General features: G+C 34.0%; 3 protein-coding genes across 6 annotated transcripts; 2 read left to right on the forward strand and 1 right to left on the reverse strand.

Moving 5' to 3' along the window:
- The first annotated feature begins 813 nt into the window (after nt 1-813).
- On the forward strand, nt 814-4,766 carry LOC123907545 (carbon catabolite repressor protein 4 homolog 4-like). Its single transcript, XM_045957851.1, has 10 exons — nt 814-979; nt 1,067-1,164; nt 1,259-1,299; nt 1,523-1,572; nt 1,683-1,752; nt 1,854-1,978; nt 3,083-3,225; nt 3,500-3,644; nt 3,794-3,941; nt 4,253-4,766. Exons 1-10 carry the CDS (start codon nt 924-926, stop codon nt 4,559-4,561), a joined length of 1,185 nt encoding a protein of 394 aa, XP_045813807.1. The 5' UTR covers nt 814-923; the 3' UTR covers nt 4,562-4,766.
- A 2,836-nt stretch (nt 4,767-7,602) lies between these two features.
- On the forward strand, nt 7,603-14,390 carry LOC123907543 (carbon catabolite repressor protein 4 homolog 4). 4 transcript variants are annotated; one of them, XM_045957847.1, is made up of 11 exons: nt 7,603-7,824; nt 8,242-10,401; nt 10,467-10,561; nt 10,664-10,704; nt 10,922-10,971; nt 11,079-11,148; nt 11,244-11,368; nt 12,546-12,688; nt 12,960-13,104; nt 13,269-13,416; nt 13,674-14,390. In XM_045957847.1, exons 2-11 carry the CDS (start codon nt 9,035-9,037, stop codon nt 13,980-13,982), a joined length of 2,493 nt encoding a protein of 830 aa, XP_045813803.1. In that variant the 5' UTR covers nt 7,603-7,824; nt 8,242-9,034; the 3' UTR covers nt 13,983-14,390. The 4 variants fall into 4 exon arrangements, with proteins under 4 accessions (XP_045813803.1, XP_045813805.1, XP_045813804.1 ...); XM_045957849.1 differs by having other exon boundaries at nt 7,607-7,824; nt 8,740-10,401; XM_045957848.1 differs by having other exon boundaries at nt 7,631-7,824; nt 8,251-10,401.
- A 3,076-nt stretch (nt 14,391-17,466) lies between these two features.
- LOC123907546 lies at nt 17,467-18,200 on the reverse strand. Its single transcript, XM_045957853.1, has one exon. It carries the CDS (start codon nt 18,113-18,115, stop codon nt 17,723-17,725), a length of 393 nt encoding a protein of 130 aa, XP_045813809.1. The 5' UTR covers nt 18,116-18,200; the 3' UTR covers nt 17,467-17,722.
- Nucleotides 18,201-24,324: the final 6,124 nt, after the last annotated feature.

Consider the following 24,324-nt stretch of genomic DNA (forward strand, 5'->3'; position numbering starts at 1 on the left):
AGGTGATGAGATGTACAATTTTTAAAATTTCAATTCATAAAAATTAACAAATTGGAACATTTTCTTTGAGTGTTCCGGTTTACAAAATTAAAATTTACAAACACTAATAAACTGAACATATTAAAAAATTTCCCGTAAATTTTTTATGAATAAGAACATCGTACATACTGGAACACTTGTGGTGTGAATTCACACTTGTTACAAAAAAGTTGAATATAAAGGTTAAAAAATGATACATAAAAAGTCAAATGGAAAGGAATAAAATGGAAATATTTAGTGGATTGTAGGGTTGAAAATAAATTGCGAAGGTGAAAGGTAAATTTTTTTAGTTTATGCCAATCATACTTCATAAAAACCCAAAATTACACCTCTCATAGTTTTTGTTTTTTTTTTGTTAGTACACCGCTCATAAATTTTACGAGTGTATTTGATGAGTAGAGATTCTCTTCATTTCCCAAAAGAAATGGTGTTGTCCATTATTATAGTTTTGAAATAAATCAATGATATAAAAACACGTCTTTTGAGAATCATTAATATTATTTGAATATTTATACACCAAAACTTTAGTAATTGCAATTTTATTTCTTTTAAGAAATGGAGAAGATCTCAACTCGTATTTAATCTACTAAAAAAATAAAAGAGCCAATAAAACAAAATTTCAATTGTTCTCGCTAGTTTAGCTACATTTTATTTTTATATGCAGGAATTGGAGTTAGATACTCCACTTATTGGTGTTCAAAAGGTGGAATTTCTGATACGTGAAAAGAAAAAAAATCAATTATATATTTATATTTAAAATTGGAAAGCCAATGGACTAGCAAAAAACTGGGAGGTTGAAGTTTGAATAAAATAAAAAACGGCGCTTGAGTGTCGTCTACTACAAGCACAATTCTATCGATAGAAGTGAGTATATATATCGAGATATGCTAAAAGCTCTTGGTCTTGCTGCACTTCCTCCTTCAATCTCCTCCGCAACTAGGTATTCGTTTCGCACATTCAAATTCAATTAACCGGTTATTAATATTCTTCTTCTTCTTCCTCATTCAATTCAATTTGATTTGATTAGTGTTGTGAGGAAAATGAGCACTTCACCAACAACACCAATAAATCCCAAATTCATTTCTGTTGAAGCCGCTGATATACATTCCAGAACTATATCTGACGGTAACGCATTCTTCTATTCCATTTCAATAATCTATAATCCAATTCCATTAATTCAATTCTAGGACACTACTATAATTTTGCGTCTCAAATTCAGGTTTCAGATTCAGCCTTGTCTCCTATAACATATTGGCTCAGGTATGTATGCTAATTTCTCATATCTTCTAATCAGATAGATCAACTATAATCAAGTTTAGTTAGCTCATTAGTTATCAAAGCATTCACTTTTCTTCTAATTAGGTTAAGAATAGTAACAATTATATCTATATCGGTTTCAAATCTAGCATGTAGATTGATACGGTTATCGTGTATTTGTAGTAACATTTGTTTTAATACTTTTTTGTAATGTAATGTAATGTAGGTTTATGTCAAGAGCGCTTTTTTCCCACACTCACCTCCTTTGTCTCTCAAGTAATGTGCTTTTTTCGTCTTAAATATTGAATTTGAATACCGATAATATAATAATTTTTTAGTTATGTCAATTGAATTTTAACTGTAAAATTTGATTTTGCTTACTGCAGATGGAAACATCGATCAAACTCGATTTTGGAAGTTCTTAAGAGCTTGGGAGCTGATTTTTTCTGCCTACAGGTTTTTTTTTCTTCTTATATTTGCTTTACTGTCTTGTTGAGTTTCAGTTATTTGATTACTTTCTTTTGAATAATGTTTTTTGTTATGCTGATTTATTTCAGGAAGTTGATGAGTTTGATACCTTTTACAAAGGAAGGATGCAGAAGTTGGGATATTCTTCTATTTATATGAAGAGAAGTGGAGAGAAAAAGCGTGATGGGTGTGGCTTATTTTACAAGCATGACCGGTATGTACATCTTTTTTGCAATGCTCAACAAAGCTAGTAATTTTACTTAGAACGGTTTAGAATGTAGATTTGCCTACAGTTAAGTTATAACCAGCGAGTAGATAGGAGCCTAGGATCAAGGTTTTGAAAATGGTGTGGATATCAAGGTTCCTGATGTCTCCTTTTGCGGCTCTATCGGTTATATTTGACCGCAAATTTCTGCAATATTAAGGATCACATTGCTTTATTAACCAAAAAATAGAAGGATTGCACTGAATCCGTCATTATGATCGAAAACTATCGAGAGTCTCAATTGGCTAGAGATATAAGCCGATTGTGTGGGGGTAGGGTTAGGCCTAAAATCCAACTTCAAAGATCGTATTAGAGCCTCTCATAGATCCAGTTTTCGGACAACATCTCTATTATTCCAACTGCATTCATCCACGCTTCAGATGTCTAATCCTTGTCTATCCACTCCCATTGATCCACGTTTCAAACGTCGAATCCAGAGCCTGCGGGGGTATGTTAAGAGTCTCCTGTAGGCTAGAGATATGATCTAACTAGTGCTTATAAGGATTGGACAATCGTTACCTTACAAGTCAATTTTGTGGGGTTGAGTTTAACCTAAAACCCAAATTCTAAGAACAACCTTAGCTAGGATATTGCATCTGGAAATATGTTTTTCACTTTTTTGAATAAAGCAACTACAATAACTTTGCTAATCCAAGGGGCTAAAGTTTGTGTTTTATTGCTTTAAAATCTAAAACCCTTTTTCTCTTATGTCAATATATTAGTTGAGTGTAAGTTTCAAGCTTGGAAGATTTTGAATATTATTCTAGTAATCCCACGAGCACTTATATGATATTATTCCTAAGAAAAATTTGGTTAACAGATAATGAATAACAAAAATCCAAATGTAATCATGTGGAAATGTAATTATGCAATAATGGTATTCTTGTTTGTTATCAGTTAATTGTTACTCAGGAAACTGTGGTTAGTTGTTGCATTCTTATTTGCATTTTCTGGAAACAATGGAATAGATGTCATTAAATCTTCATTGATATTCTTTCGGTCTTTTTTACCTATATTCTTTATTAAATTTTATCCTTACCTTGTGTTGTTTAGTGCAGAGTTGGTCTTGGAAGAAAAAATTGAATACAATGATCTTGTAAAGTCAATTCAAGATGAGAACTCTTCAAATGATGATGAACACTACAATGTCCAGACAACCCAGCCAGATAAACAAAAGGATAATGCGACCAAAAGTGGTAAGTGCAAATTGAAATAAAATGATTCTGTGCATGTGTGTGTGTGTGTGTATAAATTTATTCTTGATAAAAAGGATTTTCATATTGTGACTCAAGTTGAGCCTGTGCTGTTTTGATATTCTTACATATTTATTAATAAACTTGTGGACGCAAAACTTACTTTCTGTTACTTGATTGATAGATTTTGCTGCATTGATTGTTTTAGCACAGAAATAATTTTCTGATGCAGACTTCTGAGCATTTGGCTTCTTCATTAACTTGTTTTCTGATGCAGGACCTAAATCGGGTACAGAAGATCGTGGAGATCCCAATGATCCTCGTGTGAGACTAAAACGTGATTGTGTTGGAGTTCTGGCTGCATTCAAATTCAAAGGTCCCTCTCGTCAATTTCTTATTGTAGCCAATACACATCTTTATTGGTATGAAGTGACTTCCGTTTGTGTTTATTTTTTCTCATTTGCGACATTAAATGAATTTTTGGCTTAATGTTGATTGAGTTATATGAATATATGGGTTTGCATAACTTTAGTGGTAGAATTTATAAATTACATACAAATTTCTGTACCAGGGATCCTGAGTGGGCTGATGTCAAACTTGCACAAGCTAAATATCTAATATCTCGTTTGTCACAATTCAAAACACTGATATCAGATAAATACGATTGCATACCTGAAGTGATTGTGGCTGGCGACTTCAACTCTCAGCCAGGAGATATGGTACCAAGCATTTCTAAAATCTTGCCCATTTATTATTTTCATTAATTGATAGCAAAACTGAACCAGTATGTACCAAAGAAAACAAAAAAAAACTGAACCAATAATCTTTTGCGTTTAAATTATATGAAATCACCATGTATACTAATTAAGGAATTTGTGTCACCATTGCTCTTTTGTTGTTTCAGTTGGTTCATTCACATTTTTCTGAGTCATGCTTGAACACTTATTCATAGTTGTAGATGTGCTTCCAAAGTTTGAGCCGTGTTTCCTACAATGTTTTACTAATATGTTTGATCTCTTATGTTTTACAGGTTTACCAGTACCTTATATCAGGCAACCCATCATCAGAACTGACGACTGATTATATAGAGGAGCGTCCAATTCCTCTAAGTAGTGTCTATGCTTCTACAAGAGGAGAGCCACCATTTACAAATTACACACCTGGCTTCACTGGAACACTCGATTATATATTATTTTTCCCCTCAGACTACATTAAACCAATTAGTTATCTTGAGCTTCCAGATTCTGAAGCAGCTAATATTGTTGGTGGACTACCAAACTTTAGTCATCCAAGTGATCATCTACCAATTGGTGCTGAATTTGAAATCAACAAGGACTAAATCCACTTACCAGACTATTCCAATTTTTCTGTTGATTGTGAAACCAAAGTTATCAATTGTGCTTATTACCTGGCCATTATTACACTTACCAGACTCTGGTATAAATCTTATTAATTTGTTATGTTATATGGTCCACATTCTTAAACTGGCCAGTTCAGCCAGAGATTGCTATGATAATAATAGGGATCTTATTTGATGGCTCTAAGATAACGACTAGCAGTTTAACAGTATCCATCTGATTCAAGAAATCAATCTCTACTGTCAATTCTTGTCACATTGTATATATCACTACTAGTGTTATGACCCGTGCACTGCACGGTTAATTTTTTTTTTTTCAACACCAATTTAATATTGTTTGGGAACTAGTTCCTGGTTCAGGTGGTTCTAGACCTCTTCTTGCTGATGAGCCAGCCCTTGTTTGATCAAAATGACCTCCTTTTCTTCATCTCCTTAACTGTCTCTAACTATCCACCGGGAAAGTACTATTTTTGTTTGTTACCAAACCATTGCGGTAAAAAGCTCCACTTACAACCACATCTCAGGGATGGACATAAAAACCCAAAAATCAAACCAAAGTACCAAACATAGTAAGGTGTTGTTTCAAAAAAATTATACAGTAGTAATGTACGTACCTATGAATTGATAAAAAAAAATGCTTTAGCCTTCATATTTGATAATAGATAATAAAGTAACATTAAAACATACTATATACATGTGATCAAGGTAATTAAAACCGGACCGGACGTCGAACCGGTGGAGGCACCGGTTCATGGTTTAAAGGTTTGACCGGGGTTCAACCGGTATTAATTAAATATAGTTTTTATATTTATAAATATTTAAATAGTATATAAAATAATAATAATAATAGTAATAAATAAAAATAAAACATGCTTTTATAAAGATAAGTGGGCTGTTTTTAGTCTATGGAATTTTTTTACTTAGGCCCAAACCCACTTATACTAACCCTAAAATGCTAAACAAAATTAAGGATTTTCATTCTATATCCACAACAACAGCAGCCGCCAGCTCTACTCATCTCACATCCTTGATTTCTTTGACAGTAGAAAAATACCCATTTTTCCTTCATGCAATTGGTACAAGTTGCTTGTTCAAAATATTGATGAACACTCTAAGATGAGATTTTGCGTTTTATGAGTTCCTTTTACTTACCCAAATATAATTTCTTTGGCATCACCTCCTTTATTTCTTCTTGTTCTTCTGAAATTATTTCTTCATCTTCTCTCTCTTTTATTTTTGATTTTTCTGAGACAAGGTTGTCAAAACAGAGTGGAAAAGGAAACAGTGCGTGTTTCTTCGTTCGTTTCTGATTTCGCGTTGATCTTTCTCAATTAAAAAAACAAACCGAAACAAAATTGAAAAAAAAAATTAAAAAAATCCAGATCGCCGAACCGCCATACCGACCGGTTCACCGGTTTTTACCGGTTTTAACGGTTCTGCTCCGGTTTAAACGGTTTCTTTTCGGTTTGCTTGCACAGCGGTTTTAAGCATTAACCGGACTGGATATAGGTCCGGTTCTCGGTTCGACCGGTTCGACCAGCCGGTCCGATCCGGTTTTGACAACCTTGCATGTGATTTTAAAAGAAGCAATGTTAAAACGGGATTGGTTATTATACATAAGCTATCCTTATGCATCATGCATAAGTTACTTAGTGCACCCCCCAAATTACTTGTGCACCCCCCAAATTACTAGCACACCCCCAAATTTTTCATGCACCCCCAAAATTACTTGTGCACCCCCAAATTTCTCATGCACCCCCAAATTTCTCATGCACCCCCAAAATTTCTCGCACACCCCCAATATGACTTTTGCCCCCCAATTTTATTTTTTTGGTCCCCTCCACATTTCTAGCCTAAACCATTTTGTTGTGGGAATGGTTTCAGATATATGCACTCTAAAACCATTAAGTGTATAAGATGGTTTTAGAGTACAACCCTATAATTAGAATACAAACAATAATTGTGATTTGAAACCATTTAACCAACATAATGGTTTCCAGAATTTTTAAAACCATATAAACACACATAAAACCATTTAAAATGGTTTCAGTGTATAACTATCTGAAACCATTTAACCAACATAATGATTTCCAGAATTTTTAAAACCATAAAAACACACATAAAACCATTTTACAATACAAATGGTTTCAGTGTATAACTATCTGAAACCATTTAACCAGCATAATGGTTTCCAGAATTTTTGAAACCATAAAAACACACATAAAACCATTTTACAATACAAATGGTTTTAGTGTATAACTATCTGAAACCATTTAACTAGTTTTAAATAATGATTATAATTGTACAAAAAAAAAACAATTATGATTCTAATTATAGGTTGTACTTCAAAACCATCTTATGCACTTAATGGTTTTGGAGTGTATATTTTTGAAACCATTCCCACAGCAAAATGGTTTAGGCTTGAAATATGGGGGGTTAAAAAAAAATTGGGCGCACAAGTCATCTGGGGGTGCGTGAAAAATTTTGGGGGGTGCGCTAGAAATTTGGGGGTGCACAAGAAATTGGGGGGTGCATGAGAAATTTGGGGGGGGGGGGTGCACGAGAAATTTGGGGGTGCGCGAGTAATTTGGGGGGTACGTGAGAAATTTGGGGGGTGTGAGATTAGGTGTGAGTGTGTGAGTTGAGATTGGCTAGGATTATTACATGTGGATGCTCAATCTAATGGATGTTATTGACTTATGTACCATGCATAAGGATTACACTTATGTATAATAACTTCTCCCTGTTAAAACATGTATTTACTTATTTTATTTTAAATTCTATTGATAACAAATTATAAAGGGTAAATGTGGATTTTAGTTAAAATATCAAGGGTAAAAGAGGAAAAAAATTAAAAGCCAAAAGGTATAAGCTCAGAAGCTACTTGAAATAGCTTATGAAAAAGAAACTAAAAGTCAGTAAAATAAGCTAAAAACTCTTTCTAAAAATAATTATTACCAAATATATCTTTTAACTTATAAGTCATAATACAAAAGTTAAAAGCTAACATTTTTTTTTGCTTGCTAAACATATGTAAATAAACTCAATAATGGCTTACCAATCTCTTCAAAAAAAAAATAATGGCTTACCAAACACACTAAAGCCCTACAATTTCGTTCTCTCCGTCTCTCTCAGCTTCACCTCCGCCGTCACGCACCTCCACCGCTCAGCTTCGCTCTCTCGTCCTCTCTCTCTCTCTCAGCTTCGTTCGCTCTCTCTCCCTCTCTCAACTTCGACCTAAACAAGTAAGAATCTCTCTCTCTCTCTCATTCTTTGATTTGTTTTGAATCTTTGTTATATTTTGTGTTTTGAATCTGCCATGTTACTAAATTGATATGAAAATAAGAAACTGTTTCCATTAGAGAATATTGATATGAAAAGATTCAAAACAGTTTATTGTTCTGTTTTTGTGTGTTTTGAATCTTTGCTCTACCATGTTGCATTTTGCTGTTTTGAATCCACAAACTATAGTGTATTTATAGGAACATAGTGTATCTCTAAATTGAAATTTTCACTTTAAATACACTATAGTTTGTTTAAAGGAACATAGTGAATCCATAAACCATTGAAAGTTCTGTTTTGAATCCATAGTTTACTATCCATGTGTTTTGAATATTTGCTAAAGTTCTGTTTTGAATCCATAATTTACTATCCATGGGAAGGATCTCAAGATATCGGAGAATCTCAGCCAGAGGAAGATGATGATGATATTCATGGGATGGGCTTCTATGTATAAGCAACTGGGCTTAGAACCGATGCTAGGTCTGAGCTTGATAAATACCTCAGTGAAGAATGTGAACCTCATAGTAAGATTGTTGAGTTTGACATTCTAAATTGGTGGAAAGTCAACTCATCAAGATATCCCATCTTGGCAAGCATTGCTCGCGAGGTGTTGGCCATTCCAGTGTCTACTGTAGCATCAGAGTCTGCTTTTAGTGCCGGAGGAAGGGTGTTGGATCCTCATCGTAGTAATCTCACACCTAAGATAGTGGAAGTGCTTGTTTGTACTCAGGATTGGTTGAGAGGATCTCCTTTCTCAAACTTATTTGACGAGGACCTTGAAAAATTAGAAACATTTGACCAAAACTTTGCCCACTCCTAGTTATTCTGTTTCAATGTGTATTTCCCTTCTAAGGTGATATATTTTTCTTCTGTTTCAGCTATGTTGGACTTTTGTTGCCGTAGCACCATTTGTTCACCGTTGTCTTCCTCGTCGTCGCTGGCGTTCTCTACTTGAAGGTCGTGTCTTTGTTTTTGGCGGCCGGCGTCAAGCAGTCAAGGAGTTATTTGGCTTTTTTCTTTTCTTTTCTTCTTTCCAGATTTAGGGATTTTCATCTGTATGTTCAGGATTTATACTCTATCAACACGGGTTACCTTTATTGATTGGTAGTTGTACTCTTCTTATCAAAATCCAATCCCCCCCACCGATATCAAACCACCCTCCTATCCAAAATCATGTCCGATACCGAAACCCAAACCAACACCCCACCACCGACTCCAAAATCAAAGCCACCGCCCGAAACCACCATCACGACCACGACTGCCTCCATTCATCCCGCCCTAACTGTGAGCAATATCACAAACTTCATCAAAATTACTCTTGATATTGAAAAAAGCCAATATAATACATGGTCTGAGTTATTTAAAATTCACGCTCAAGCTTATGATGTTCTTGACCATATCATCCCTACACCCACCACTAATCCTAGCTCCTCCTCTCCATCTCTCAAAGAAACTTACCCAGCACTATGGAATCGTCTTGATGCCATAGTTCTGCAGTGGATTTATGGTACCATATCCACCAGCCTTCTCCATACCATCATTGAGCGTGACCCTACCGCACAAACAGCTTGGGAACATCTCTTCAACATCTTCTTTGACAACCAGAACAACACCACCAGCAGTCGCGGCAGACGCGTTGGCTCAGGCAACTATCCTCCTTGGGATTCACAGTGGCAGCCACGGCTAACTCCTTCTTGCCCATATCCTAACACTGGAAATCGGCAGCAGTTAGTCGCTCCAACCCATCAATCCGGCGTCTATCCTCCTTGGGATTCACAGTGGCAGCAACAACTAACTCCTTCTTGCCCATATCCTAACACTGGAAATCGGCAGCAGTTAGTCGCTCCAACCCATCAATCCGGCATCTATCCTCCTTGGGATTCACAGTGGCAGCAACAACTAACTCCTTCTTGCCCATATCCTAACACTGGAAATCGGCAGCAGTTAGTCGCTCCAACCCATCAATCCGGCGTCTATCCTCCTTGGGATTCACAGTGGCAGCAACAACTAACTCCTTCTTGCCCATATCCTAACACTGGAAATTGGCAGCAGTTAGTCGCTCCAACCCATCAATCCGGCGTCTATCCTCCTTGGGATTCACAATGGCAGCAACAACTAACTCCTTCTTTCCCATATCCTAACACTGGAAATCGGCAGCAGTTAGTCGCTCCAAACCATCATTCCGGCGTCTATCCTCCTTGGTATTCACAGTGGCAGCAACAACTAACTCCTTTCCCATATCCTAACACTGGAAATCGGCAGCAGTTAGTAGCTCGAAACCATCAATCTGGCGTCTATCCTCCTTGGGATTCACCGTGGCAGCCACAGCTAACTCCTTCTTGCCCATATCCTAACACTGGAAATCGGCAGCAGTTAGTCGTTCCAAGCCATCAATCCGGCATTCTTGGGCAGAGATCACAGCAGGCACACCTCATTTCAGCACAACCGTCATACACACCAACAGACATTCATGCTGCAATGCACGCTCTATCTATAGCTCCTCCTGCCGCACTTCCTCCTTCAATCTCCTCCGTAACTAGGTAATTTATTTACTTATTTTTGCACATTCAAATTCAATTAACTGATTAATATTCAATTTGATTAGTGTTGCGAGGAAAATGAGCACTTCACCACCACCAATATATCCCAGATTCATTTCTGTTGAAGCATCTGATATACATTCCACAACTAAATCTGACGGTACATTCATCGCTCTTATATATGCTTCTATTCCATCTCAATAATATATAATCCAATTCCATTAATTTAATTCAATTCTACACTACTATAATTTTAATTCAGGTTTCAGATTCAGCCTTGTCTCCTTTAACATATTGGCTCAGGTATGCTAATTTCTCATATCTTCTAATCAGATGAAACTATAATCAATGTTTAGTTAGGTCATTAGTTATCAAAGGATTGACTTTTCTTCTAATCAGATTAAGTATAGTAAGAATCATGTCTACTATATCGGTTTCAAATCTAGCATGTAGATTGATACGGTTATCATGTATTTGCAGTTATATTTGTTTTAATACTTTTTTTTGTAATGTAATGTAGGTTTATGTCAAGAACACTCTTTTCCCACACTCACCTCCTTTGTCTCTCGAGTAATTTGCTTTTTGGCATCTTAAATTTTGAATTTAAATACATGAAAAAATAAAATTGTTTATGTAAGTTGAATTTTAACTGTAATGATTAATTTTGTTCACTGCAGATGGAAATATCGTTCAAACTCGATTTTGGACGTTCTTAAGAACTTGGGAGCTGATTTTTTCTGCCTACAGGTTTTTTCTTATTATTACTTTATTTTCGTGTTGAGTTTCAGTTATTTGATTACTTTCTTTTGAATAATGTTTTTCGTTATGCTGATTTATTTCAGGAAATTGATGAGTTTTATACCTTTTACAAAGGAAGGATGCTGGAGCTGGGATATTCTTCTATTTATATGAAGAGAAGTGGAGAGCAAAAGCGTGATGGGTGTGGCTTGTTTTACAAGCATGACCGGTATGTACATATTTTCTGTAACACTCAACAAAGCCTGTAATTTTGCTTAGAGCGGTTTAGTGTAGATTTTCTAAGAGTAAAGTTATAACCGGTGAGTAGATAGGAACCTAGGATCAAGGTTTTGAAAATTGTGTGGACATCAAGGTTTCTGATGTCTCTTTTTGCGGTTCTATCAGTTATATTTGACTGCAATTTTCTGCAATATCAAGGATCGCGTTGTGTCTATTCACCAAATAAAAAAGAAGGATCGCATTGCATCCGCCATTGTGATCTAAAACCATTGAGAGTCTCGCACTCGCTAGAGATAAAGTCTAAGTAGTGTTTATAAGCTGATTGTGTGGGGTGGGGTTGGGCCTAAAATCCAGCTTTTAAGATGTATCAGAGCCTCTCATAGATCCATTATTCGGCCAACATCTCTATTATTCCACCTGCATTTGTCCACGCTTCAGAGGTCTAGTCTTGGACTTGAAGTGATGGGTTAAGATCCTTGTCAATCCTCTCCCATTAATCCACGTTTCAAATGTTCAATCCATAGAGTGACAGGCTATGTTAAAAGTCTCCTGTAGGCTAGAGACATAACCTAACTAGTGCTTATATGGTTTGGACAATCGTTAACTTACAAGTCAATTTTGTGGGGTTGAGTTTCGACCTGAAACCCGAATTCTAAGAACAACCTTAACCAGTACTAGGATATTGTCTCTGGAAATGTGTTTTTTGAATAGAGCAATTACAATAACTTTGCTAATCCAAGGGCCCGAAGTTTGTGTTTTATTGCTTTAAAATCTAAACTTCACCTTCTCTTATGTCAACATATTAGTTTAGGGTAAGTTTTAAGATTGGAAGGATTTGAATATTATTCTAGTTATCCTATGACACTTCTTTGATACTATTCCTATGAAAAAAAAATTTGGTTAATAGAAATGAATAGCAAAAATCCAAATGTAATCATGTGATATTTCAACTAAACAATAATGGTATTCTTGTTTGTTGTCAGTTAATTGTTATTCAGGAAATTATGATTCTCTTTATATGTCCCCTCTCTTTCCCTTCTCATCTTTGGGGTTAGATGTTGCATTTTCATTTTCAATCTTTGGAGTGGATGTCATTCAATCTTCACTGATCGGTCTTTGTTACTTATAATCCTTATTAAATTTTATCCTTACCTTGTGATGTTTAGTGCAGAGTTGGTCTTGGAGGAAAAAATTGAATACAATGATCTTGTTAAGTCAATTCAAGATGAGAACTCTTCAAATGATGATGAACACAACAATGTCCAGACAACCCAGGCAGATAAACAAAAGGATGATACGACCAAAAGTGGTAAATGCAAATTGAAATAAAATGATTCTGTGTGTGTGTGTGTGTGTTTGTGTATAATTTTATTCTTAATAAAAAGGATTTCCATATCTTGCCTTGTTCTGTTTTGGTATTCTTACATATTTATTGATAAACTTGTGGAAGCAAAACCCACTTTCTGTTACTTCATTGATATTGCTGCATTGATTGTTTTAGAACATAAAATGAGAATTTTCTGTTACTTGTACAGACTTCCGAACACTCTGCCTCTTCATTAACTGGTTTTCTGATGCAGGACCTAAATCGGGTACAGAAGATCGTGGAGATCCCAATGATCCTCGTGTGAGACTAAAACGTGATTGTGTTGGAATTTTGGCTGCATTCAAATTCAAAGGTCCCTCCAATCAATTTCTTATCGTAGCCAACACACATATTTATTGGTAATGAAGTGACTTCTGTGTATGTGTGTGTGTTTTTTTTCTTTTTTTTTCTCATTTGCGAGGTTAAATGAATTTTTGACTTACTGTCGATTGAGTTATTTGAATATGGGTTTGCATAACTTTAGTTGTAGAATTTATAAATTACATACAAATTTCTGTACCAGGGATCCTGACTGGGCTGATGTCAAACTTGCACAAGCTAGATATCTTCTATCTCGTTTGTCACAATTCAAAACACTAGTATCACATAAATACGAACGCATACCTGAAGTGATTGTGGCTGGTGACTTCAACTCTCTGCCAGGAGAGATGGTACCAAGCATTTCTAAAATCTTGTCTATTTCTTATTTTCATTAATAATATTTTGAGTTTAAATTATATGAAATCAATCACCATGTACACTAATTGAGGAATTTGTGTCACCATTGTTCTTTTGCTCTTTCAGTTGGTTCAGTCACATTTTTCTTGGTCATGCTTGTACACTTATTCATAGCTGTATACGCGCTTTCCAAATTTGGGCTGTTTCCTACAATGTTTTACTAATATGTTTGATCTCTTATGTTCTACAGGTTTATCAGTACCTTATATCAGGCAACCCATCATCAGAACTGACGACTGATTATGTAGATGAGCGCCCTATTCCTCTAAGTAGTGTCTATGCTTCTACAAGAGGAGAGCCACCATTTACAAATTGCACACCTCGCTTCACTGGAACACTCGATTATATATTATTTTCCCCCTCCAACTACATTAAACCAATTAGTTATCTTGAGCTTCCAGATTCTGAAGCAGCTGATATTGTTGGAGGACTTCCAAACTTTAGTCATCCAAGCGATCATCTACCAATTGGTGCTGAATTTGAAATCAACAAGGACTAAATATTGTACGGCAAGTGCTATTTGTGCTCAGTTTTGCATGTTCAATGTCCTTTCTCTTTTGTCAATTTTGAAATAAGCTGAGATCAAGTGTACAATGAGTATAATCATGGTCATGAAGTCAATACTGCCACTTGGCTTGAAGCAAAAAGTGTTGCCAAAAAGAAAACTATGTAGGAAATTTTGATCCATGACGAAAATTTTATAGGTTTGACTTCTTACCTCTGATAAATTTGCAGTTTAATCTTTCTGAAGAAAGTGGTTATATATTGACAATTTGAAAATTTTGTTATCCTCTTATTCATGTAACTTCTTTCTCATCGATTATAGACAATAAACTCTGCTGTGTATCATTTTGGTCGCAAAATCATTTTTGGAGTAAATAAATGCTCTTTTTAATTTCAACGAAAATAGGTAAAGTAAAATATTTCAATTTTTCTGTTGATCTTGAAATCAAACTTGTCAATTGTGCTTATTACCAGGCCATTATTACGCTTACCAGACTCTTCGGTACATCTTGTTAATTTGTTATGTTATGTGGTCCACATTATTAAACTCGCCAGTTCAGCCAGAGATTGATGATCATAATAGGGATCTTACTTGATGGCTCTAAGATAACGACTAGCAGTTTAACAGTATCCATCTGATTCGAAGTACTACTTTATTATGTAGAAGTGTAGAACTGTAAATAAAAGAATCTAGTCTGGATTTGTTACTCTGTACCGTGTTAATGCAAAACTGATCTGTGTATGTTTAGATTGACAGTGAGTTTGACAAAATCACAGTTGTTCGAACTTCAAAGTGTAACTTTTGTCAAAATCACGATGGCGATTCTGACAATCTTACAGTCAGTCTGAACAAGCACTTTTAGTGTATTTAGGTTATTGTTGGGAGAGAGCAAATGCCCGATAGTCCACGTCAACCATTTATTGTGTTGACGTTAGATGTACTTTGGAACGCGCCAACGATAAGCCAATACTCTAGAGTCTAGACACATATTTACATGTTTAGCTAGTACTATGTGGGATCATGGTTGTTTATAGCTTATTTTGCACTGTATTATCTCAAAGTTGGACGGTTCTCGTTAATGTCTATTTAAGTGTTTCTTAGTCTTGTTACAATCATGTCATTGTTCATTAGATTGAAGTGCGGTCCCTTGCAAATTCAGGCACTGTTATTGGAACCTTTTGTTTCAAATTTGGGACCACGAATACTGCAACTTGCATGTTGCAAGAGTTCACTTAGTGTATGTCTATTTGAATACAATAATTGATTAAGTTGATTGTGATATATTTGAATATTATCAATTAAAATTTACATATATAATTGACTCTAACTTGAAATTAGAATTTGAGGTTTTTGCCTCTGCAATTGATTTCTAGCCTCAATAAATCTTATTGTTCAACTAGTTTTTACATAAATTTATTCAAATATAATTATAAATCACTTTTCATTCAATTTCACTTAGTCAGAATCGATTAATTTCACTTTTCATTCAATTCATTAAGTTTAACTTTTTAGAAGTTGGTTAACTTAGCCATGCTATTGCCTTTTCAGTGAATAACGTTTAACACTTCAATTGGTAAGTCTCTAAAGAAGTGTGTAGACAATGTTGGAATTATCTATACACATGTTACAAAAACAGCATCTTATATAAAAATGAGATTGAAATCAAAATTCTCTAGACAATGTTTCTATCTTAAAATGGTATTTGATATTGAAACATAAACTAATCACATGGCTATAAAAGGGGCATTACGTGAAGACTTAGAATAACTGAGAAATGGATCTCTCTATTTTTCATATTCTCCACTATACTGTTGTTTTGAAAGAATAAGCATGATAATGTGACATTAAATGAGGTTTGTATATCGTTTTTTTTGGCAAAAAATATTTTTATCAAGAATTGAACCCGAGTTCTCTCGAACGATCTATCCTAGGGGAGTTCACTAGCACTTGAGCCAAATGTCTCGATTTATACATCATTTTTTTAAGTAACAAGATTTATAGATCTTTTACTCCTGAAAAACATTACATTCTCTGCCCTAGCTAGTTAACATCTTGCATATTAATTAGTCTTTAGATTGAAGGTAAATATCATTTTTCCCTCATGCCCTGGGAAAGATTATAGGTACTACCATGCCCTTATCCCAAGGGTCGTATTAGAAACTTTAAATAAGGTACGTTGTGAGCCCCATCAAGATATTTGACATTTCAACTAATATTTTGTGTGTATTAGAATTGAGAATCAATGGTGGTGCTTGAATTAAATACTTCATGTGGCCATAATAAATGTTTAATACATAATGAAATTTTGAGGAAGCTTCACTAAATAAATCATTGAACTAAATAATTACGTAAAATAAATGTTTTTAACAGTTTGTTTTTAGTGTCATATATGACGTTTTAAACGTTGTTTAGCTGTAATTAATCTTTCTGGAGAATCTGTGTTGGATGTATAATATAAATTATTCCTTCTCAATTAATTTCTTTTTAGTAGAAGCCAAAAATTCCGTTTAGGTTAGCGGAGACAATTGATCACGACTCGTGTTGATTTAAGTTCCCATTTTGACAAAGAATTGGAATAGTAAACTGTCAAATACTCCCTGAAATTTTAAAAATCGTTAAATACCCCCCTGAAATTTGGAAATAAGTAAATACTCCCCTGAAATTTTAAAAAATCAATCAAATTGCCCCCTGACACTACCGGTCAGAGTCCATGCCAGAGAGCAATTTGATTGACTTTTTAAAATTTCAGGGGTATTTGCCTTTTTCCAAATTTCAGGAGGATATTTGACGAATTTTAAAATTTAGGGGGTATTTGACAATTTACTCGGCCTACAATCTTACATTCAACATGACATTGATTCTATTCGAAACAATGTTTTAAAAAACAGATCAGAACGACTTCTAAATCATCGATATATTCGGTTTAACCATAGTTAAATCATATAACAGTCAATAAATATATATAAAAAAAATTCCGTAAATTTTTTTTTGTTTTGAAATGTATAAAAAAAATTAATATATATATATATATATATAACAGTCGATAAATATATAAATAAATAACTAATTTTTTTATTAAAAGACGGGAAAAATAAAAAGCAGTTGAACATGATTCAACTGCCGGTTCAACCAAAGTTTAATATAACCAGATCTCTCTTATTTTTTGTTTTGATTTTCTGAACATGTGAATGAATGAGTGTATGAATGTTCTGGAACACATTTGTTGATATGAATAAATAGTCTTTGAGCATCAAAAAGAGAAATTTTAGTATGAAGATGTACAAGTTTTCATAGTGGTAGAACTTGCAAAATTGAAAATATTGTACACAATGTTGAACACTTCAATTTATTTTTGAGTTGTGTAATTTACTAAACACAAACAGCCACAATATTATTGTTAACCAGCTTTTGGCAACAACAAAAAAAGAGTTACCAATGTGTACCATAACATAAAATAATTTTAATAAAAAATAGTATAAACATAAAATAATAAGTAATATTATTTTTGCTCAAATATTTTTCATTACATCATTAAATAAAAATTAAACACTTCCCATAGATGTAATTTTACTACAAAAGTAGAGAACATTTTAATAAATCTTAGCTTATTAATTACAAAAGTTCATCTCAAATTTGATACTAATTAATATATATAAACATATTAATATTACACTTTTGAACTAATACTATACATTACAAACATGATATTGCCTCTATTATTGATGCTATGTTAATTAATTTGGAATAACTGGAACAGAGAAATATGGCTCTGCCATTGGTGCTTCAATTCCCATCATTCTTGATTCACTAGCAACATCTCCAAGGAAACCATTGTAGAATGCTTTAACCTTAATTACTATGTAAAGAAAAGATGTTGCAAGGTAAGAGAATCCCAACCTGTGAAGCTTTTGAGCTTGAGTTAGATTTTTGCTATGTTTTGCACCCTTTTGATCAAGTGATCCCTTGAAGTTGTCATAATCTTCAGGGTAGATTATGCTATTATGTATTCGATTATATCGATAGCTTTTGCGACGAGAAAGTGTTTTTTTGCTTCCTCTTTCACCATAAGAAGCTGCACAATGCATTAGTGTTTGGCATCTTACATCATTAACAAGTTGTGAAGCCATGTTTGGTTATGTGTGATATGTGGATGTTAAGGAGTGTCCTCTCTTACTCACCCTTTGTCTCTTCTAAATTTTAATTGATGTTTTTAAGGATTGGTATAGGTTTATATAGAGAGGCCAATGAAGGGAAGTAGATTGTTTGTGGTCACACAATATACTTGTTTGTAGACGAGGATTGTTGGATTAAGATCAGACAATTCACGATTATATTTTATGTTTTAAACATGTTTTTCAAAGTGTTGGGAAAATAAGTGAGAATCTCCACAATATCTTTTTTTTTAAAACAAAAATCTCCCCAAAATTATATTATTTTTTTAACAACAATTAGTATATTAATATATTAAAGAAAATGAAATTAGTACGAGAGGTACTAAACTCACATTAGTAGGAAATGTACAAATAGTACTCGCCCCAAAAAACGGACAAGATCGATTCATGGCTTATAAATACCAACAAAAAACCTAACGAATAATATAATCTAAGGGATATTTACACCACCATTCATAGAATAAGCACGGGGCCTTAATCTTCTTTGCAACCAACCATTTTCATGAAGTAATTTGAATTTTGTCAAATAACACTTCCGCATCCACCTCTTTTGCCGAAAAGATCTTATCATTCCTAGCGCGCTAAAGTATCCAAAACACCGCATGCCACACCAAAAGAATAGCACATCCACACAAAAAACAAAATGAATAAAAGATAATTCCATCACAAACTTTCATAATTTACAACAAAACATTTTATTAATCAACTTGCAATTTTACAAGGAGAAAATTTCAATCTCAAAATTTTACATAGAAAAATTGTAGATACCTCAAAGACACTGACTATACACTATACCACAAAAGACTAGAGTTATTGTAATGAAAAAAATTCAAATTAACTCTTTTATTTATAATAATTCTCCATTTTTTTCTTCTTCACAATGCTTCACCCGTTTCGGTACGACATATTCATTATTTTTCTACTCAATAAGAGATTTTTAACTCACATTTGAACAACAACACAAACTTAAAATTCATAGAATGAAACATTCAATTGCGTAACACAATATTACTTTAGTGAATGTTGATTTTTTTGATAAAATGAGAATTATCCACACTTATAAACACATTTTTAAGTCATCTTACTAAGAGTCGCACATATTGGATGAAATATGGATTGAATGAGTTCATAAGGGAGTAAAAACTTTATTTTACAAGTCAATTTTGTATGATTGAATTAAGTCCAACTCAAAATTATAAGTGTATTAACCGTTTGATCATTGAAATAGACGACTGGAATTGTGTGAACACCAACAATCGGAATCTTTGAGTATAGAAAGGTCGAGAATATGATCTATATAAGGTTAGTTATTAATGGATCTTGCTAACTATAATAACAAACTATATATATATATATATATATATATATATATATATATATATTAAAGAAAATGGAATTAGTACAAGAGGTACTAAACCCACATTAGTAGGAAATGTACAAATAGTACTCACCCCAAAAAACAAACAAGATCGATTCGTGGCCTATAAATACCAACAAAAAACCTAACGAGCAATACAATCTAAGGGATATTTACACCATTCATAGAATAGGAGTTTTCTAACTTAGACCCTAGTTAGGTCTAAGTTAGCAAGGTGCACCTTTTCAATTGGACCAAAATACCCATTCTTTTTAATTAATTAACCAAAATACCCATTAGTAGACGCAGATACAGTGTCGCGCGCGTACCGAAGGACCATGGTTACAGACCGTTGATTTCCATCAGACAGCCAAGATCTGATCTCATCAAGACTGTCTGATCAATCAGACAGCCCAGATCATCCTGATCCATCAGATTCCAGCGTCTGCGCCACACTGGATTACAACCTGGAGAGAGAAAAATTTGCTTTTTAAAAGTAGGACACGTGTCACACAATGGTTGGCTGGGCGTGATTTTTGTTCATTTAATACTTTGAACTCAATTATTTCGTTGTAAATTAATTTTTAATTTTTTTATTTTTATACCAAAATTCATAATATTTTTTTTGTCTACAAATAGATACTTGGTTCGTTTGATTTGGACACCGAAAAAAAAACGCAATTTTTCACTACCTTAATCTCATTTTTTGTCTACTAAATACGTTACTTGTGTGTTGTAATTTAACACGCACCACTCAACCAACTCACTGAAACCATTATACCAGGAAAATAGTAGATAATATTCTGGAACTTTTGGTATATTTTATGAAATTTTTGGAGACCTGAAACTATTTTTAGTTAATTAAATGAGATAAAACGGTAATTAAAAACTAATGTTTGCTTCTGAAACCATTTTACTGGTAGAATGGTTGCACATAGTTATATTCTGAAACCATTTTACTGGTAGAATGGTTTCAATGAGTAATTTATTAATTGTGTTTGCTTCTGAAACCATTTATCTGGTACAATGGTTTCAGAGAGTTGTAATCTGAAACCATTTTGCTGGTAGAATGGTTTCAGTAAGTTGATTATTAGTTATTTGCTTCTGAAACCATTTAGCTTGTAGAATGGTTGCACATAGTTGTATTCTGAAACCATTTTACTGGTAGAATGGTTTCAGTGAGTAATTTATTAATTGTGTTTGCTTCTGAAACCATTTATCTGGTACAATGGTTTCAGAGAGTTGTAATCTGAAACCATTTTGCTGGTAGAATGGTTTCAGTGAGTTGATGTAAGGTAGTGAAAAATGAGATTAAGGTAGTGAAAAATTGCGTTTTTTTTTTCGGTGTCCAAATCAAACGAACCAAGTCTCTATTTGTAGAGAAAAAAAAGTTATGAATTTTGGTATAAAAAAAATAAATAAAAAATTAATTTACAACGAAATAATTGAGTTCAAAATATTAAATGAACAAAAATCACGCCCAGCCAACCATTGTGTGACACGTGTCCTACTTTTAAAAAGCAAATTTTTCTCTCTCCAGGTTGTAATCCAGTGTAGCACAGGCGCTGGAATCTGATGGATCAGGATGATCTGGGTTGTCTGATTGATCAGACAGTCTTGATGAGATCAGATCTTGGCTGTCTGATGGAAATCAACGGTCTGTAACCATGGTCCTTCGGTACGCGCGCGACACTGGATCCGCGTCCATTGATGGTAATTTGGTTAATTAATTAAAAAGAATGAGTATTTTGGTCCAACTGAAAAGGTGCACCTTGCTAACTTAGACCCAACTGGGTCTAAGTTAGCAGCCCCCATATATATATATATATATATATATATATATATATATATATATATATATATATATATATATTATATTTTAAAATTTATGTTTTATTCTTTAAAAATTTAAAAAGTGTCAATTTTAAAACAAATTTCAAGATAATTTTTTTATCATTGATTTGTAAATTTGTACCGTTAGACACTCGTTAGTGAGACATTTAATTTATTAGCAAGAGTTAATTTTTTTTTTTTTTTGATACATAGCAAGAGTTAATTTATTGATTACTAGCAATGACTGCAAAATATCATGTATGAACATGGAAATGGGTCCCTAGAATTAAGAACGAGTACAAAATCCACGTGAAGGGTAGGGACATATTAGGACGAGCAGGGTAGTATTGTCATTTTCATTTCAATTTCAATGGCATGCAAGTTGGGTTGGATAACGTAATTGCATGGTAAGGAAACATAATATAGCTCACAACTTGCTTGTGGAAGGTTTCTTTCTAAAATCAAAGTTTCAATTTAAAAAGGATTGGAAATTAAGTGGTTGAGTTTTATTTGTAGTACGTTTCTCTTAATTTGAATCACAAATTTTCTTTCACATGATTTTTTATTTTATTTAATTAATTTGAAGAGGAAATATCAATATATTTTCTTTCACATTTATACATATGTTGTGGAAGATACGAGACTACATTTACTTAACTAATTGAACTATAGCTTCATGTTGAATATGTTCTGTTGTTTGAATTTGTTGGAAGTCTCACATTGCTTAGGTTTCCGAAAAGTGAAATGTATAAATATGTGAGGGCAACCTCACTCTATGAGCCAGCTTTTGAGGTTGAGATCTAATAATATTTAACACTTCAAAAAAAAAAAAAACTAATTGAACTATTAGAGTAAAATACTCCCTCCGGTCCTTTTTATAAGGAACACTTAGGGCAAAAAATTTGGTCCTTTTTATAAGAAACTTTGACCAATTTTCAAATGTTTTAAATGTTCAATTTCACTTATGCCCTTATTTATTATGAGAGAGAATTTAAAAATAAGTAAATTAGTTGAATAAAGAGTAATTAAATAAGGGTATATATGGAATAAATTTAAATTTATAAGAGTATTAAATGAAAATAATTATGTTAAATGTGATTTCTTGGTCTGTGTGATTTTTTCAAATTGTTCCTTATAAAAAGGACCGGAGGGAGTAAGCTCTAAGCTTGATAGAGAGAAAAATTCAATTGCACTAATCAATTGAGATATGACTTGTGTACATAATCTTCCTATTTATATAACTCAATTGCTTCCTATATTTATATAACTCAATTGCACTAATCAAACTAACTTTTAACCGTCTCCGTGAGCTTAACTCAGTTGGCAGGGACATCACGATATATGTGCAGGAGCCAAAGTTCGAACCTCGGAAACTTCACTTATTCACCTTTAAGGTGAATTTTCTAATCACTAGATAACTTGACAAAAAAAAACTTTTAACTAATATTAACCTCTAACTAAACTCTATTGTCTTTCCCGGCTGTTCAAAAACGTTTAGGACTTTTGCCTTCTTTGCTATTTTTAAGAGCATTTTGTTTAATTTTGTGTATCTATCTGTTGGGTTTTTGTATATTGGCTACATTTTGCAAAAACATATTTTAGCCAAGTGTTGAGACAAGTGTGCTGACCCCAAGTGTTGTGACAAATGTTGTGACACTTTGGAACAACACCTGACTCTGTTCTGCGCGCGCCAGCTGGATGTTATTATTTTCTACTCAATCTTGTGAAGATCTGTTTGAAGAATTATGTCAAGGTTTCTTACAGAAGAAGGCGCACGTGTTTAATGTGTTTCATGAGGCAGCTAAACCCTAGTTTTATTTTCCAAAGGAATTATATTTTTGGAAAATATATTTTTGCGGTTTCAAAAATATAACTATTGTTTTCAAAAATATATCACTGCTGCCGCAATTCTAGAAGCCCTAATTTTGTCTTGAAGCCCAAGTCGTTCTACTACTATAAATACGAAGGCAAGCATATGGTTTCAAGCATCTAAAATCGAGTCTTACAAAGCGTGTGTTTTTAGGGATTTTAGAGTGTTAATTGTGAGCCTATCTTGTGTCTCATTGATGCAAGCTTAGGACCTGAGTGTTATTGAGTTGTAAGTGTGAACTTCTCCTAAGCTTTGAAGTACGGAGATTGTTCTATTGTGTTGTGTGGTTTACTCGCAAGCTTTTAAGCAAAGAGTGAATCCTAGTTTCTTAGGAGTGTGTCTCCACCTGTTGAGTTTGTGAAATTGAATAGCAGCGCTGTCTGTGTTGCTAAGGTGGGAATTGGGACGGGGTCTCATATCTAGGAGTTCCTAGGTAGAAGGGTCATTGGGTAGTGATTAAGTGAGAAGTTGTAAACGGGTGAGTTTAGCTTCGAAGTAATACTGCTGATAGTGGACTTCATTCCTGGATTGGTATCCCCCAGAGTAGGCTTTAGGCTGAACTGGGTTAACAACTCTTGTGTGTTATTTACTTTACTGTTTGTATTGTTTTATGTTATTTGCTCTGTTTATAGACAAGTGTTGGCGCACCAGTAACAACATCTGTCTACAACAGACAAGTGTTGCTACACCTTGAGCAACACCTGTCCACTGTGTGCCAGGAATTTCAATTGGCATCAGAGCAGGCACCCTGTTCTGAATTTTAGGGTGAGCTCCAGGGAAATCGTTTCTGGCAAGGATGGACAAAGAAGGAGGTTTTGTTACCAGACCACCTCTCTTGGTTGGCGCTTCAAACTATGACTATTGGAAGTCCCGCATGATGGCCTTCCTAAAACAAATTGATAGCAAGACATGGAAGGCAATTCTGAGAGGATGGACTCCACCTGTGAAGATGGACAAAGATGGTAAACCAACTCTTGAGTTGAAATCTGCTGAAGAATGGTCCAAAGAAGAAGATGAGCTTGCTCTTGCAAACTCAAAAGCATTATATGCGCTATATAATGGTGTTGACAAGCACATATTCAGACTCATCAAAAAGTGTGTCTG

Source organism: Trifolium pratense, linkage group LG2 (assembly GCF_020283565.1).
Source record: "Trifolium pratense cultivar HEN17-A07 linkage group LG2, ARS_RC_1.1, whole genome shotgun sequence".
NCBI lineage: Eukaryota > Viridiplantae > Streptophyta > Magnoliopsida > Fabales > Fabaceae > Trifolium > Trifolium pratense.